This window comes from Dermacentor albipictus, chromosome 1, assembly GCF_038994185.2.
Source record: "Dermacentor albipictus isolate Rhodes 1998 colony chromosome 1, USDA_Dalb.pri_finalv2, whole genome shotgun sequence".
In the NCBI taxonomy this organism is placed as follows: Eukaryota; Metazoa; Arthropoda; class Arachnida; order Ixodida; family Ixodidae; genus Dermacentor; species Dermacentor albipictus.
Window position 1 is genome coordinate 137,216,951 of NC_091821.1, and position 13,600 is coordinate 137,230,550.

Here is a 13,600-nt window from a genome sequence, read left to right on the forward strand (position 1 = left end):
GAGAGAGAGCGCGCGCGGAGTGTGCGCCGCTGCAGTGCCACGAAAAAACGGTGCGCACTTCTGTGCGGTTTTACTTGACGCTTTCGGCTGAACGAAGTGGGGAGGCCCCGTGAGCGCACGGCCGTGAGCGTAATTGAGTTTACTGCTTGTAAACCGCCGACCAGAACGGCGGGCGATGAGCCGCGAAACGCGCCGTAAAAAGCGGCCTCGCTTCCATATCGAGTAAGCGTGCGGCCGCCGAAGTGGTCGACGAACGACGCACCGCCCTTGCCATGTGTGGACAAAGTAGATGGAGACTAAAAACTCGGAACGGATGGCGCTAGGGGTCAAGCACAATAACATATACGTATATATATACATTTAAAAGAATGTAGAATACACTGGAGTGTAGTTGGAGCCAAATGACGTTCTCCCTTTAAATCTTTTGTTCAGAGAGGCAATTTATGTGGGCTTATAAACAGTTCATGTTGTCGCGATGTGACGCTGATGGAATGGTTAACCCCGCTAAATTTAAGAAATAAGTCGAAGGTGAATAGCACGTATATTGAGATTGCTTACACGGCTTGAGAAAGAGGTCTGAGCGCACCACCAGTGTCGCGATCCTTCTACATTAAACGCTGTACCTACCCCTCAGAAAGTCGCGATTCGATTCAGAGTCGACGTGGATGAAAAGCGGCGACGGAAAAGCCGCTTCATGAGATCGGCGGAGCGGACACTTGACATATGGTGCATGCGTTGTTCATTGAGTTGTAATCACGGCTGGAGGGACAGTCGATAACTCGAGCACGTCGCTAATTACAACGTGTCTCTCGCTCCATTTTACTGTGCACTCAGTGGGACCTCGTGTGCAACAGGAGGATTTTGGCGACCCTCAGCATGTTCCTCTTCGGGACCGGTCTCCTCGCGGGCCACTTCCTCTCGGTCCTCGTTTCGCACAGGTAACGTCGCCGCCCGCGGCGCTGCTTTCTTATTTTCTTTCGCTTGACAAATTCACGGCGGCGGAGTGACGCGCGCATGTCGCGCTTGGCGAATTAAGGGCATCGAACCACTCCATGCGCCACTCAGAGCCGCCGTGAAGAATGGGCGTTGGGAAAGCGAAGCGAATTAGACATGAGACGCGCACGCTCCTCTTGAGCTGACGTTTGGCTTTAGCAATGCCAACGCGGCTGCGCGGTATGTATGAGAATTACGGGGTCAACGAAGATCGGCGTCGTAAGATCTGCTAAGAATGTGACCACGAGGAAACTGTTTCTTACGTCTTTTTTGTGCCTTTGGTGGTGCGTAGCCAGATTTGGTTATGCAGGAGACACTGTGCTGGAGGCTGTTGTCTAGATAAATCGGTAAAGCTTGATGGCTCGATAAATGTCGTGCGCACACCTGAATGGCCTAACTATGGGTTCAGGCATGTAAGGAGTTTTCGACTACGACTTGAGCCACGTTTTGACAATGGTAATGTGAAGATGAAAAAAATTAAGTTAGAAGAGATATTCGGCTGTCGCAGAGGCGTGAGCTCTTGCTTTGATGTCGATACGAAGCGTTTGCGTATGCCAGTGATACATCTCAGTATTCCGTAAGGACAAAGTTGTGACTTCACGCTTCAGCGACTCATACTTCAACTTTCAGGGATGATATACCAACTACCACTGCCCTTACCCCTTATCCAGTTGAGTGACCCATAAGCAATTCTATCTTTATATTTCTCTGTGCGATAGCGATTTTTGGGATGTTTTGTTCCGCGACATACATTCTGTCCTCCTGGTCGAGTGCTCTTTACAGCACGCACTATGTGCGAAATAAATGAATAAATAAATTGCTTTGTAATTTACCGGCAAACAACACTCCCGCCTGGACGAATTATAGCTATCGTCGTGCTCGCTTTCACTATTTACGTCCCGTTTGCCGTCGGAAGGCTCATACAAACACGCTCACATAGTGCGCGTGTCATTTCTGTGGAGTCGTGATGTTGGTAGTCTTCAGCATGCTACCGCCGCGGTTAGCAACAGGACAACTTTATAGGCGCGTTCCAAGGCTTGCCACATTGGTGCTTCGGTGGTTTCCTTTATGGCTTCCTTCAGTGACCCGCCCTTTACGGCTCGTTTCAGACGATTTTTTGTTGTTGTTATCATGTAAGAAAAAAAAATGGTAGGCGACCGTAATATTTGACCTCGGTGTCTCTTAGTGGCACTCGCACCTCGGCGTTGGTGTTCTCTAGGTTAAGCGAGCGAGCGTCTGTCCCCTGACGCGATATGCGGGCGAGTAGCGAGGGAGGGCGAGGAGGAAGCGCAGCGCGCGCCACCTGGCGGGGCGTAGCCTCCTAGCGAGCAGCGCACGAAGCGCACCTTACGCGCCCTCTCCTGTGCTGACGTCAGAGCATGTAACGAGCGTGCGCGCGCAGCTGTTGCGAAGAAGCGAGCGAGCGAGCGGGTGAGCGCCGGGTGAGGATAAACGAGAGAGGAGGGAGTGACGTCACATCAGCTCTGCTAGGAAGATGTTCAGTCTATGCCAGGCAACTGTTTATCATTAATTAGCCGGCTAAATATCATGCCACTTTTTTTGTGTGTGGCGTCATTGGTGACGTCATTACTTCCGCTTTCTACTTCCGGGTTTCCAGGAATTACGCCAAAGTGGTGCTCACGAGGCGGGTTTCTAAAGTCTACGATATTGTGCTTTGGTGCGCGGTAATCAGTGATTTCTAATTATTTCTAATTATTACAGACACTTCAGTAACTGAACTTGTAAATAAACTTATTCTCTGATATCAATCTATAATGAAACCAATGAATTTTGTGCTGTACTATATTTTCTATTTTTTTCTGATTTATTTTGAATTTCTTCCCCGGTCGTCTGAAGAGGTGGACCGGAAGTGCTGCACAAGGAACGATAGTGTCACTAGATGCTTGTGCCGCTAAAAAAAGGAAGATTCAGCAGCAGAACCTGTTAGTTGGCAGGCTAATTCAGCGCAACGGTATCGTTGCATTACGCATGACGAAATAGATTTTTTTTCCAGCGCACATGGAGGGTAAAAGTCAAGAAAGCTCAGTCAGAGCAGTCCGTAATCAAGTTCATAGTGGAAAAGTGGTTTCTTGGAAGCACCCTTAACCCATTAACTGCTAGTTCGACAATATTGTTGACCTTACAAAAATATCTCCAAACACTATACAAAACCAAATATTAATCAGTGCTTTTCAATGTACCTTAATTTATGTGCCTTCTGAACAGTGGTAATCATAAAAATGTCGACCGTGAGCAGCAGCAGATGTTTTGGTGACAAAACTCGAAGGCCTCGTCGGTATCGTCTTAGCGGACGTGGTGGTCATATCGTTAATGTGAATTTTTTTTCTTTTGTTTAAGAAAGCGGTTATTTTTTTCTCCATTGAAGTGAATCTCAAGAACACACATTTACCTTGTCAAAGCAATTCCCAAACGCAAGTGTTGGACCGCCGATTTGCCTCTAACCAGCTGGTCAACAATATTTTCGACCCGCTGTATCTCACTTAGTTTTCAGGGAAACCCTTTCATATTTCATTTGATATGTATTTGAACAATATCAAGAAGGAATAAAGCAACAAAATCGTTCTAGGCCAGGTCTTTCTTGCCAGTTAAAGGGTTAACGCAGGCATTTGCAATAGCTATATCGACGCGGGCGCTACATCGTATGTGCACATCGTATGTGCAGGTGGGGCCAACGAGCCTGCTTCACAGCGTTCCTGTTCGTCCAGTGCCTGTTCGGCATGCTCGCCGCCCTGTCATCGAAGTTTCTCGTGTTCTTGCTATTTCGAACCTTGGTGGCTGTTGGAACGGCAGGGACGTGGACGTCGCTCTCCATACTGGGTGAGCGCGTTTCTCTAGCTGGCTACATCGCTTCCGCGTTCACAGCGCGATATATTTATGCGAATGCATAGCCAGGCGTTCTTGCAAGTGACAGGATGAGTATTGAATGAGTATTCAATATATGTGTGCGCGTTGCTACGATTATGGGCCAAAGATCTCATACTGTCACAATTAATAAACAACAATAGCGATTGGATTAGTAAGGTCATGTTGGTGCCTGTCATTTTGTGCGTGCCTACGCTGGTTACATATAAGGTCACCAACCTTTAGCAGAGGCATTAGAGGTCGAAATGAAGAGCGCGCTTGAAACCTTCAAAGAAGTTACAACTTTACTGCAGTATCTCGTTGTTAAGGCGTCTACCCGCACTCAAAAGTGGGTTGCTTAAGAGCGACCTTGCAATATCGATGACGTTCATTGTTTCATTCTGCGAGTTAAAGCGCCGCTTACGCAATGCACTAGCCGTCGGTTACTGCTCAAGAGTGTCTTCACCAGCGTCATCGCTGCTGTTGTCTGGAAGCGCGCGTGACATTTGCAGTCTGTGAATGGCTCGCACGCGCCGTCGTCGGCATCACTAAAGCTCGTTGATGAACGAGGTGGCTGTAGTCTACACGGTACATATTAGGGCAAACATAAGACGCGGCGTGCAGAACAGGACAAGGCAAGAGCTTAAGTTCAACTGATTTGTTTTGAGGTCTGACAAGCATACATGACCACGCGCTCTGCAGCAACACACTCGACGTTATTTAGTCCGTTTAAGCATGTCGATATTTTTTCGGTGCCCGCTGCTACTGCCGGCAGCATGGTAGTCTGTGGATATTGCATGTATCACACACATGAAAATAACATTGATTGCGCTTATTTTACATCTAGCATTTCTTTCACTGCCTTATGCACCAGTTTAGCTGATGCGTCTCAGAAGGGGTCACGCCTCCGCATTGACAAGTAGACCACTGCGGCGTTATGCGCGCGCCATCGCAGTGGGCGACCTGGCGGGCCGGAGGCATCGCGCCGGCGCCCTGGTCTGCTCGCGGCTCGCGCACGGCCTGGGCCTGTTGCTGCTGGGCCTGGTGTCGCTGGCCGTCCGCGGCTGGGGACACCTGGCGGCCGCCACGTCGGTGCCCTTCGTCGCCTTCCTCGTCTACTGGAGGTGCCCCGACTTTCTCCCTTCCTCTTTTCTCTCGTAAAAGCCATACGATATTTGTAGCCTTAGAAATGGTACGATCCGGCCACAGTAGTCACGAACTTTAAAACGTGGTATACTAACCCTTTTGCCCTGCAGCTAATCGATTCTTTTTATTATTCAAATTTGTCTCGAAATAAACCATAAGTTGAACTTGCACGTGCTTGAGAATTGGCTGAGGGGCACATTTCTTACACTTGCAAAGACTGAAAAAAACATGCCCACCAGCGCTCAGTGCACCCCAAAACACTTTTTGTTTGTTTCTCCGGTTCAAGACGAGAGCGAAAGACATAGGTCTGGAAGCTTCCGGGAGCCTCAGGCTCGAGTCCCGAGCATTCAGAGAAGGCGTGCGCAGTTAGGTGCTATGAGCAGCTTTGTATACTATATTTCTCATTCGATTAGTCTAGCTGGCACTAGCTCTCTTGACTCCTCGCATGAAGCATCGCAAGTACACACGAAATGCTCGACCGTGTAATTAGCGAACAACAACAACAAAAAAAAGAAAGAAAGAAAGAAAAACAAACCACCACAAAGATTTGTGCTTATGTACATGGATCGACGCTCCCGTCATCATTCCTTCGTGAGCGGTTCGACAGGACAGACCATGACTGATGACACAGCGCGAGCCAGGAAGGAGCTTTCAACTTATGACGTTTATTTTTCTTCCAGGATCATACCGAACTCCCCAAAATGGCTTCTTGCTCGCGGGAAGCTCGATCGAGTGGAACAACTGTTGGTCGCCATCGCCCACACGAACGGAAAACAGGTTGATTTCCTGTACTGCGAGAAGGTGGGCTGTTGAATTCCCGCGGATAAATGTCGCATGCTATTTTTATCCCATATAACGAGCGCATCTATATTATGCATGTCCTGCATTTACGTCAGTTACTTTTCTTGTTGTGAAGAGCCAAATATTATGGTGAAACTCGTAGCCTTTCTATAATATGACTTGAAAACGCGAGCTGCATTCTCCGTAAAACGGAAAACGTTAGGTGCTCTATGCAGTTAACTATATAACTCTATATAACTCATGTTGGACAAGAGCAGTGAATAAGGGCAGCAGCCCGAAACGGACGAGAACACGAATGTATCTGTCTGTCCCCGCTGTGTTCCAATCCACTTCTCGCTCTTAATTTCTCGCTCTTGGATGTATTCAGTGCGTAAAGAACAAGAAGCCGGATCCTTTACTTTGTTAAGTATTGCGGGAAGAAGCACAATTTCAGTAAGGAATAGGGTTAAAGAGTGACTGAAAGTGACCTAGAACGCCGGATCATGCCGTCTGAGATCACTGCCGCGCTCCCTACCAAACGCAGTTCGGAAAGTCTGGCCCTTCGTTGGCTAGGCCTCAGTGTTAGATAAGCCGTTGAACGACAAGTATCGTCAAACGGTAGAAAGCGTGACAATGCTCTCGGACCGCGTGCTCCAGCGTTCTAATGTCTTTTTACTCGCCTTGTACATCGAAACTCTCCTACACAGTACATTAACGCATCCGCCGAATCGCGCATTCTGGTGACCCACCGAGGCAAACACACACGACACGAGAAAAAAGAAACAAAAAACAAACAGAAAGAATGCGTGAACCACACGAAGGCAACCGCAACAGAATAGTTGCAGCGGCTATTGATTCCCCAATGTCCTTTAGGAAAGCCGTCATGTCGCTATACATTTAAGCGTCACTGCCATGTTTTAATACTCACAGAATGTCCGTGCTAACAGAAAGAAAATTATTCAGTGTAAGTAAGAGCGTAATAATTTTTCAGTCGTTCTCTTCACACTACTCATTAGCTTTCCTAAAACACAGTAGGGTCTCGCTGTTCTGTGAACCACAGTAATAGCGACACCGAACGCGTACCTGCGCAGTTAACGCGACGCGTGCTTATCGCGATATGTTGCCTTTTCCCCGTGTGCTTTCATGAAGCAAGGCACGCGCGCGACTTGTGCTGCTTGTTTTTACTGTGGATGTCTCCACGTCGTGATCGTGCTGCGCGATGGAGCATGATCATTTTTCTGCCTGGTGGCATTGCATCAGCGTGCACTCTTGCTTTCTTCTGACGAGCTGGTGGGTTGTATAGAAGGAGGCGCTGCATACAGAAAACAAATATGAAATGAGAAGAGGAGAAAACTCCGACTTCTCTTTTCGCCGGTTTGAACACCGTATTCTTCCCCAATTAAATTTTGGCAGAGTCTACAATATCAAAGTCTGTCGAAAGTATCTTTCGCGTGCACTGAAACTGATGGCAGGGCCTCCCCATTTTGGCGACGTCAGGATCCACCGCCTGTTAGCTGCATTTTATTGTAAACAAAGGAGGCGCTGGTACACAGCGTGTAGGCAGAACAACATACACTATATACCTACCCCTCGATATTTCTACACGATGATGATCTTCGGCACAAAGATTTGAGATATGCCTGAAGGTATTCGTGTTGACTTTAGACAATGCGCATGCGAGTAGAATTTGTCGTAACTGCAGTAATTATGCCCACAAGCTCATTCGTTCGCTCATCAAACCAATAGCTGTCTGTGATGCTGCATTTTAGTTTTGTCCTACACTCACGCAGGTAATATGGGTCTGTTTTTTTCAGTCTAGTTGGAGCAGCAACAAGATTCGGATCACTGTGGCTGATTACTAAGAAAGAAGTCAGAAACAGAGGACAAGAGCACCTCTTATTTATGCGGTCCATCTTCTAAATTTACGTTAATGTCCGAAACAAATTTGCAACCTACTTTTGGCGGATGGTAAAGGTTTTTTGCATGTAATTTGCCCTGTACGCTTTTTTTTTTCTCTGTTAGTTGTCTGCGCCTGTATTTCTTTTTGTGTACATTATTTATATTGACTGGGTGGTATTAAATGTGCCGTGGATCGACAACATTGATGGTCATCTTATTGCCTTCGTGGCTTGAAAAATCATATTACGGCAATTTTTTTTTCGCTTCGAGTAATCTGCGCACAGCGTCAAGAAGTAAGATTTTTAAATGACCATCTTTGAGCAGCCTCTTTTCCGCAAGATGCTTCCATTTACGAAGCGCGGTTGGTCTAGCTGGTGTTGATTGATCGTTACCGTCAAACAGCGCGACAAATGCGGAACGAACATAAAAGACGGCGCAGCTCTTCCCGCCGTTCTTTCCGTTTATGTTCTATATAACGATGCTTGCATTGTGCCAGTTATTTAGAAACTGGGGCTAACCTACCGCGCCCCATTCAGAGACTGGCGTAAAGAGGTGCGCGACGTAAACCCCTCCAACTCCTTTCTTTTTCTTTTTGAGTTCACTTTATTTCATCACCAAGAGAGAGAGAGAGAGGAAGAAGAAGGAGAAGAAGAAGTAGTAGAAGAAGAAGAAGAAGAAGAAGAAGAAGAAGAAGAAGAAGAAGAAGAAAGGTTACAAGAGTGACGCGGGGTAACGCAAACAAAATGCCATTTGAAGGCTTCACTAAGGCTTGCACTCCGTTTACAACGCATCAACATGTACAAGCGGCATATCACATTCGGTATATAGACCAGAATTTTGAGTCCTAAATGGCAGCTGTATATTGCCGGCAACTGCGGGAACAGGTAGAACAAAGTGGCGGTGATAGCGCTCAGCCTGTCCTTATTGCATGCTTTCCGCCAGTGATCGCTAGCAATCGGCTGTCACGTCATAAAATCCGCGGTCCATGCGGTCGTTATAATGTGTCCTTGATCTACACGTGGTTGCGAACTAGACTTAAACAAAAATTTCTGCTCCTAAAGTGCGATGCAACCCCCGCCCCCTCGCCCCCATGAAAAAAATGAAGAAATAAAAAATGAGACAACCATGCACCGTTTCAGCGTGCTATACGGAGTTCATGTGGGAGTGGGTATTGCAACAGACCGGCGCTTTCTCTGTTCTAGCTCCGCGCGTCCCTGACGCGCCTGAGCGGCGGCGAGTGCAGCGGCAGCGCTGCGGTCCTCCACTTCCCAGCGCAGCTGCCCTGGGTCCAGTCCGCGAGGCGGCGGCGTGTTGTCGTCGTGCTCATCGTCGGGTACGTGAGACGCCTGGCGCCACGCGTGCGCGAGAGAATCGCCGGCCTCTGATCGGCGCGCTCTTTCACGTGACCGTCGATACGGCCAAACGAGCTCGCAGTGGCGACAGTCGGACGGCGACCAAGACGCAGCTGGGGGAAAAGAAGCGACCGGAAAAAAAAAGAAACAAACAGAGTGAGTGCAGTGGCAGGACGGCACTGGTTGACAGCTGCGCCTTTGTCCCCGTCCTACTGTCGCCATCGTGGATCGCTGCCAACTTTCCGAGTTTGCTGTATTAGGGAAGTCGTACGTATTGCAATTAGTTTTCGAGTTGGCTGTAAACAAATGTTGCCACTTTAGCTAGATGTGATCGGCTATATCTTGTTCTTTTTTTATTAAGAAAAATTTTGTTCATAAGTTGGAAATGTAAACGGAGTGGAAAAGGTGTTACATAAGGAAGGGGGGGGGTGTACCACGTGCAATGAAAGAACCGCGCTGGTACTGATGTGAACCTGAATTTTTCTATTCGTCGGTCGAAAAAGAATATTAGGAGTAGGATCAAGACTGCCTGCGGTGCCAAACAATCGGTCTATGATGTGGTGTAGCACTGCACAACGAACCACGGGTTATATTTTTTGTGTGCGCGGTGCCCAGCTGTGTTGTTAGACGACATAATCAGCGAGGCGACATATGAGCGTGCTACCACTGTGGGACAATCGATGCAGCTTGTAGAAAAACGTCTCGCAGGAAACGGAAATTCATTGTTGGTAGCTCTATAGTGAAGCATTCTACGATTATAGCCGAAGCCATCTTTCGCAACTTGACCATAACGTACAGCTATCGCGAGATAGAAACTTGGAGCTTGCATAAATAGCGTATACGTTACGCACAAATGATTTCCTGAAGCATCCCTCCCTGCGGGGAGCCTTACAAGATAATCTGTACCGCGTGCAGACTGCTGACGGGCGCCGTGTCGCTGGCACAAGTGTACCTGGCGGCGAGTCTGGCCGGCAACTCGTACCTGCACCTGCTGCTCATGTCGTGCGCCGAGCTGTCGGCCTGTGTGGCGCCGCTCGCGTTGCTCGAGCGCGCCGGCGGCGGCCTGGTCGTCTTCTGCGGCTGCTTGGCCGGTGGAGCCGCCTGCCTCGCCCACTTGGCCCTGGCCGGTACGGGCCCTAGCTTCGTCGTCATTTCGAGCTTGCTCTCTTATTCGATGGTACCATAACTAGAGTGCGGCTCGCATTTTTTGGTACTCCTACGATACCGTAACGAGTGCGCGCTGTAGGCGGCAATAACGATGGACTGCTTATGTGGAAGTACGACTTCAACGGGCGCAGGGCGTCCCTGCCTGAGCCTGTGCCTGCTGGCGGTGGCCAAGGCGTCGGTGGGCAGCTCGCTGGCGGTGCTACCGGCCTGGTTGCTCGAGGGTGCGCCCTGCCCCGGGCACCAGCATCTCGCTCACCTGGCGCAAGCTGCCGAGCTGGCGGCCTTCCCCGTGGTGCCGCTCCTTTTCCCCGCGGTGAGGACTTTTCTGCTGGGGCTGAATACGCCAAGTTTTTCGTCCGTGTTTGCCATTTCGTCATTGGCCGCGGCAGCCTTCGCTGATATGTCGAGCATCACGATTGGCCAGCATCTGCTTTTACGAACAGTTGGTAAGGGGAAGGGAGCTATGTATCCAAGCCTGGAGTGACCATTTAAATATATTATTTTATCTCTCGTTTATAAACAGTTCGAGCACACAAACTTTATTTGTCTATACTGGACGTGGAGTCTGGGCTTGGGTGGTGCGCCCGGCCCCCATGTCTCCCGAGTTCGTCGGAGGGCACCAGCTTGCCGAGTCAGGACCAAGAAGATTCAGGACATGTCGGTGGGATAAACCACCACGAACAGCGAGTGATGAGGCCGACAAGGAGGAAGTGCTCATTTTGTCTCCATTTTATGATGTGCAGAAAGCGGATCTTAAGAAAGCAGGACAAGGGATAAAGAATGCATGGCGAAAAGACTGGTCGCACAAGTGGCCGAGAAACACACAGCCTTGCTAAAAAATACTAAGAACATAGACTTATGGCAGATAGGACAACTTTGCTCATTGAGCTGTGAAATTAACAGAATAGTTACTATTATACGTATTAATTTGTTAAGTATACGTTAAATTGAAAACTTTTTTTTGTCAGATTTATGGTGAAGTAACGTAATGACTAAGGTAACGTTCTGTAGCCAGACCACGTTAACAAGAGTTCGTTATTGGTGGTTAGCTGTGCAGCTGACCACCGCTAATTCAGCTGTATTGGTATATATATATATATATATATATATATATATATATATATATATATATATATATATATATATATATATATATATATATATATATATATATATACAGGAGTAAACTTGGTCTTGGTCAAGTAGTAACAAGAAATTCGGATCATGAGAAGAAAATGTCCAGGCGAATAAAAGGGGCGTGGAGCGTTAAAGGCGCGCATTCCCAATTCATGAACGAGATTAACGTTATCCTTGCAAAGAAAAGTATACGAGCAGGGCATTATGCCAGAACTAACCTATTAGGCGGAAATATGAACCAGAAAAAAGTTTGAGAAGGAACCTAAGGATGGGATACAAGAATACGGCAAGTATGGACTTGAGAGCAAACGGTTGTAGCTGATCTACTAGTTGAGATTCAGGTTACGAAGTGTAGTTAGACAGGTCAGGTAATGTGTAGAGCCGATAACCGGAGATCATTTGGAGTCGCACAATAGACGCTAAAATAAGAGAAACGCAGTCATGGACAGCATAGGGTAAGGTGGCATTGGTGAAATCCGGAAATTTGCAGACATAGGACGGAGTCAACTGAAGCAGAACAGGGGCAATGGGGTAATAGGATTATGATGGTGTCTTTATATTTCGTGACGGCATTCGCTGGTCTTCGTAGTATTTATGTTTGTAGAACTCTAACGGGTAGGAGCACGCGTTGCAGCTCCATTTTTCTCTGGTGCTATCGCCGCTACTTGTTGACACTAATGTGAGATATGCAGATTTCATAGAGTGGACGCTTGTCTAGTCTGTCTAGTCAAAGAAGCCTTCAAGGACTCCACTTCGAGGCGTCATGCAAAGTAAATAAACAAGGTCGAGTGGATGACTTAAATAAAAATTTATGACCATTCAATTATTTCGCGTCTATTGTTTCCCCGTAATTTTCGGCGGAACCTTGTTTCTTTCTTATCCCACTTCTCATGTGTATAGAAAAGGCAAATGAAACCAGATGCTTTCCAGGTCAGCCTCCCTACCCTCTTCTTTTCATATTATCTCTCTCTCCCTAAGATAAGTTTGTAGGAAATGAGAACCCTTCTGCCCAGAGTGCAACTTCTATAGTACCCGAATGTCACACGAACGACATTTTGCCCGCAATAGATGGGGGAGAAGGTGTAGAAGAAGAGGCGCGGAGAAAAGAGCAGGAAGGTGAAAAAAAAGGTGGATGTATATCCCAAGGATCTACATCTACGTAAAAGAGAGAAAGAAAAAGACAGCTCCGGGCGTGCCCTCGGCGAAAGCAGATATTCAAAGCAGAGGTGAGTTTCTTTGTGGGCTGTGCCCTGCGAAATGACGCGAATGAGGCAACGGTGGTCCCCGGCGCCGGTTCAGGGGAAGTGCTTGTGTGCCTTGCGCAGGACAGCCCCGAGACGACACTCGCCGTGTTGAGCGCACTGCTGGCGTTCAGCTGCGCCCTCTCGGTGCTCGCTTGCGACACGAGGCGCGTCCGGGGTTTCTGGTGCCTGTGGCGACCTGACGCGCCCTGGGGAGCCTGGTCTTGGGAGAAGAGCAGGTAGGAAGCTCGTCAGCCACGTGCGTCACGCCCCGGCATCGTAGACGGTGCTGAAAAGTAAAGCATTCAGTACAAGTTGAGAGTCTAACCAAATATAACGTCTAGTCGAGAAGATTCGCGAAGAAAACAAAAACCCGCCGTGGTTGCTCAGTGGCTATGGTGTTGGGCTGCTGAGCAGGAGGTCGCGGGATCGAATCCCGGCCACGGCGGCCGCATTTCGATGGGGGCGAAAACACCCGTATACTTAGATTTAGGTGCACGTTAAAGAACCCCAGGTGGTCGAAACTTCCGGAGTCCTCCACTACGGCGTGCCTCATAATCAGAAAGTGGTTTTGGCACGTAAAACCCCATAATTTAGGAAAACAAAAATGAAATAATGCTTAAAAAGGTGACTTTGGTCGCCGTTTCTGTCGCTCTTCTTTCTAGTACAGTGGTATTGATTCCGTACTGCTGAGAAATTAGCATTCTTGACCAGACGCTCTAGAGGTCTCGATATAATAAGACCAGTTGTTTATGTTTTTTCGTGCGCTATTATGGTCGAGGGTTACCATGCCTTCTCAGTTCTATTTACGTCAAATGGGCCTTCCGTTCTCTTTCATGTTTGCATTTGTTGTAAACGCTTCACGATAAAGATTTCGTGTGCCTATAAGCAACATTAAAGTTGGGCACGACGTTTTTGTTATTACCCTACATAAATATGTGAATTTTGCTTGACGCCATGCTAACACCTTTAAGATTCTTTTTTTTCTTTTTCGAGGTATTTCTTGCCAGTACGCTGGTGTAT

General features: G+C 47.9%; 1 protein-coding gene across 1 annotated transcript in view; it reads left to right on the top strand.

The window, feature by feature from the left end:
• The window catches only part of LOC135911786 (beta-alanine transporter-like), a 69,527-nt gene that overhangs the window by 35,696 nt on the left and 20,231 nt on the right, over positions 1-13,600 (top strand). Inside the window, exons 2-9 of the mRNA XM_065444123.1 lie at positions 835-938; positions 3,677-3,831; positions 4,811-4,979; positions 5,682-5,802; positions 8,883-9,013; positions 9,948-10,159; positions 10,331-10,512; positions 12,662-12,816. Coding sequence (XP_065300195.1) covers positions 835-938; positions 3,677-3,831; positions 4,811-4,979; positions 5,682-5,802; positions 8,883-9,013; positions 9,948-10,159; positions 10,331-10,512; positions 12,662-12,816 — 1,229 coding nt within the window. The remainder of the gene's footprint in view (positions 1-834; positions 939-3,676; positions 3,832-4,810; positions 4,980-5,681; positions 5,803-8,882; positions 9,014-9,947; positions 10,160-10,330; positions 10,513-12,661; positions 12,817-13,600) is intronic.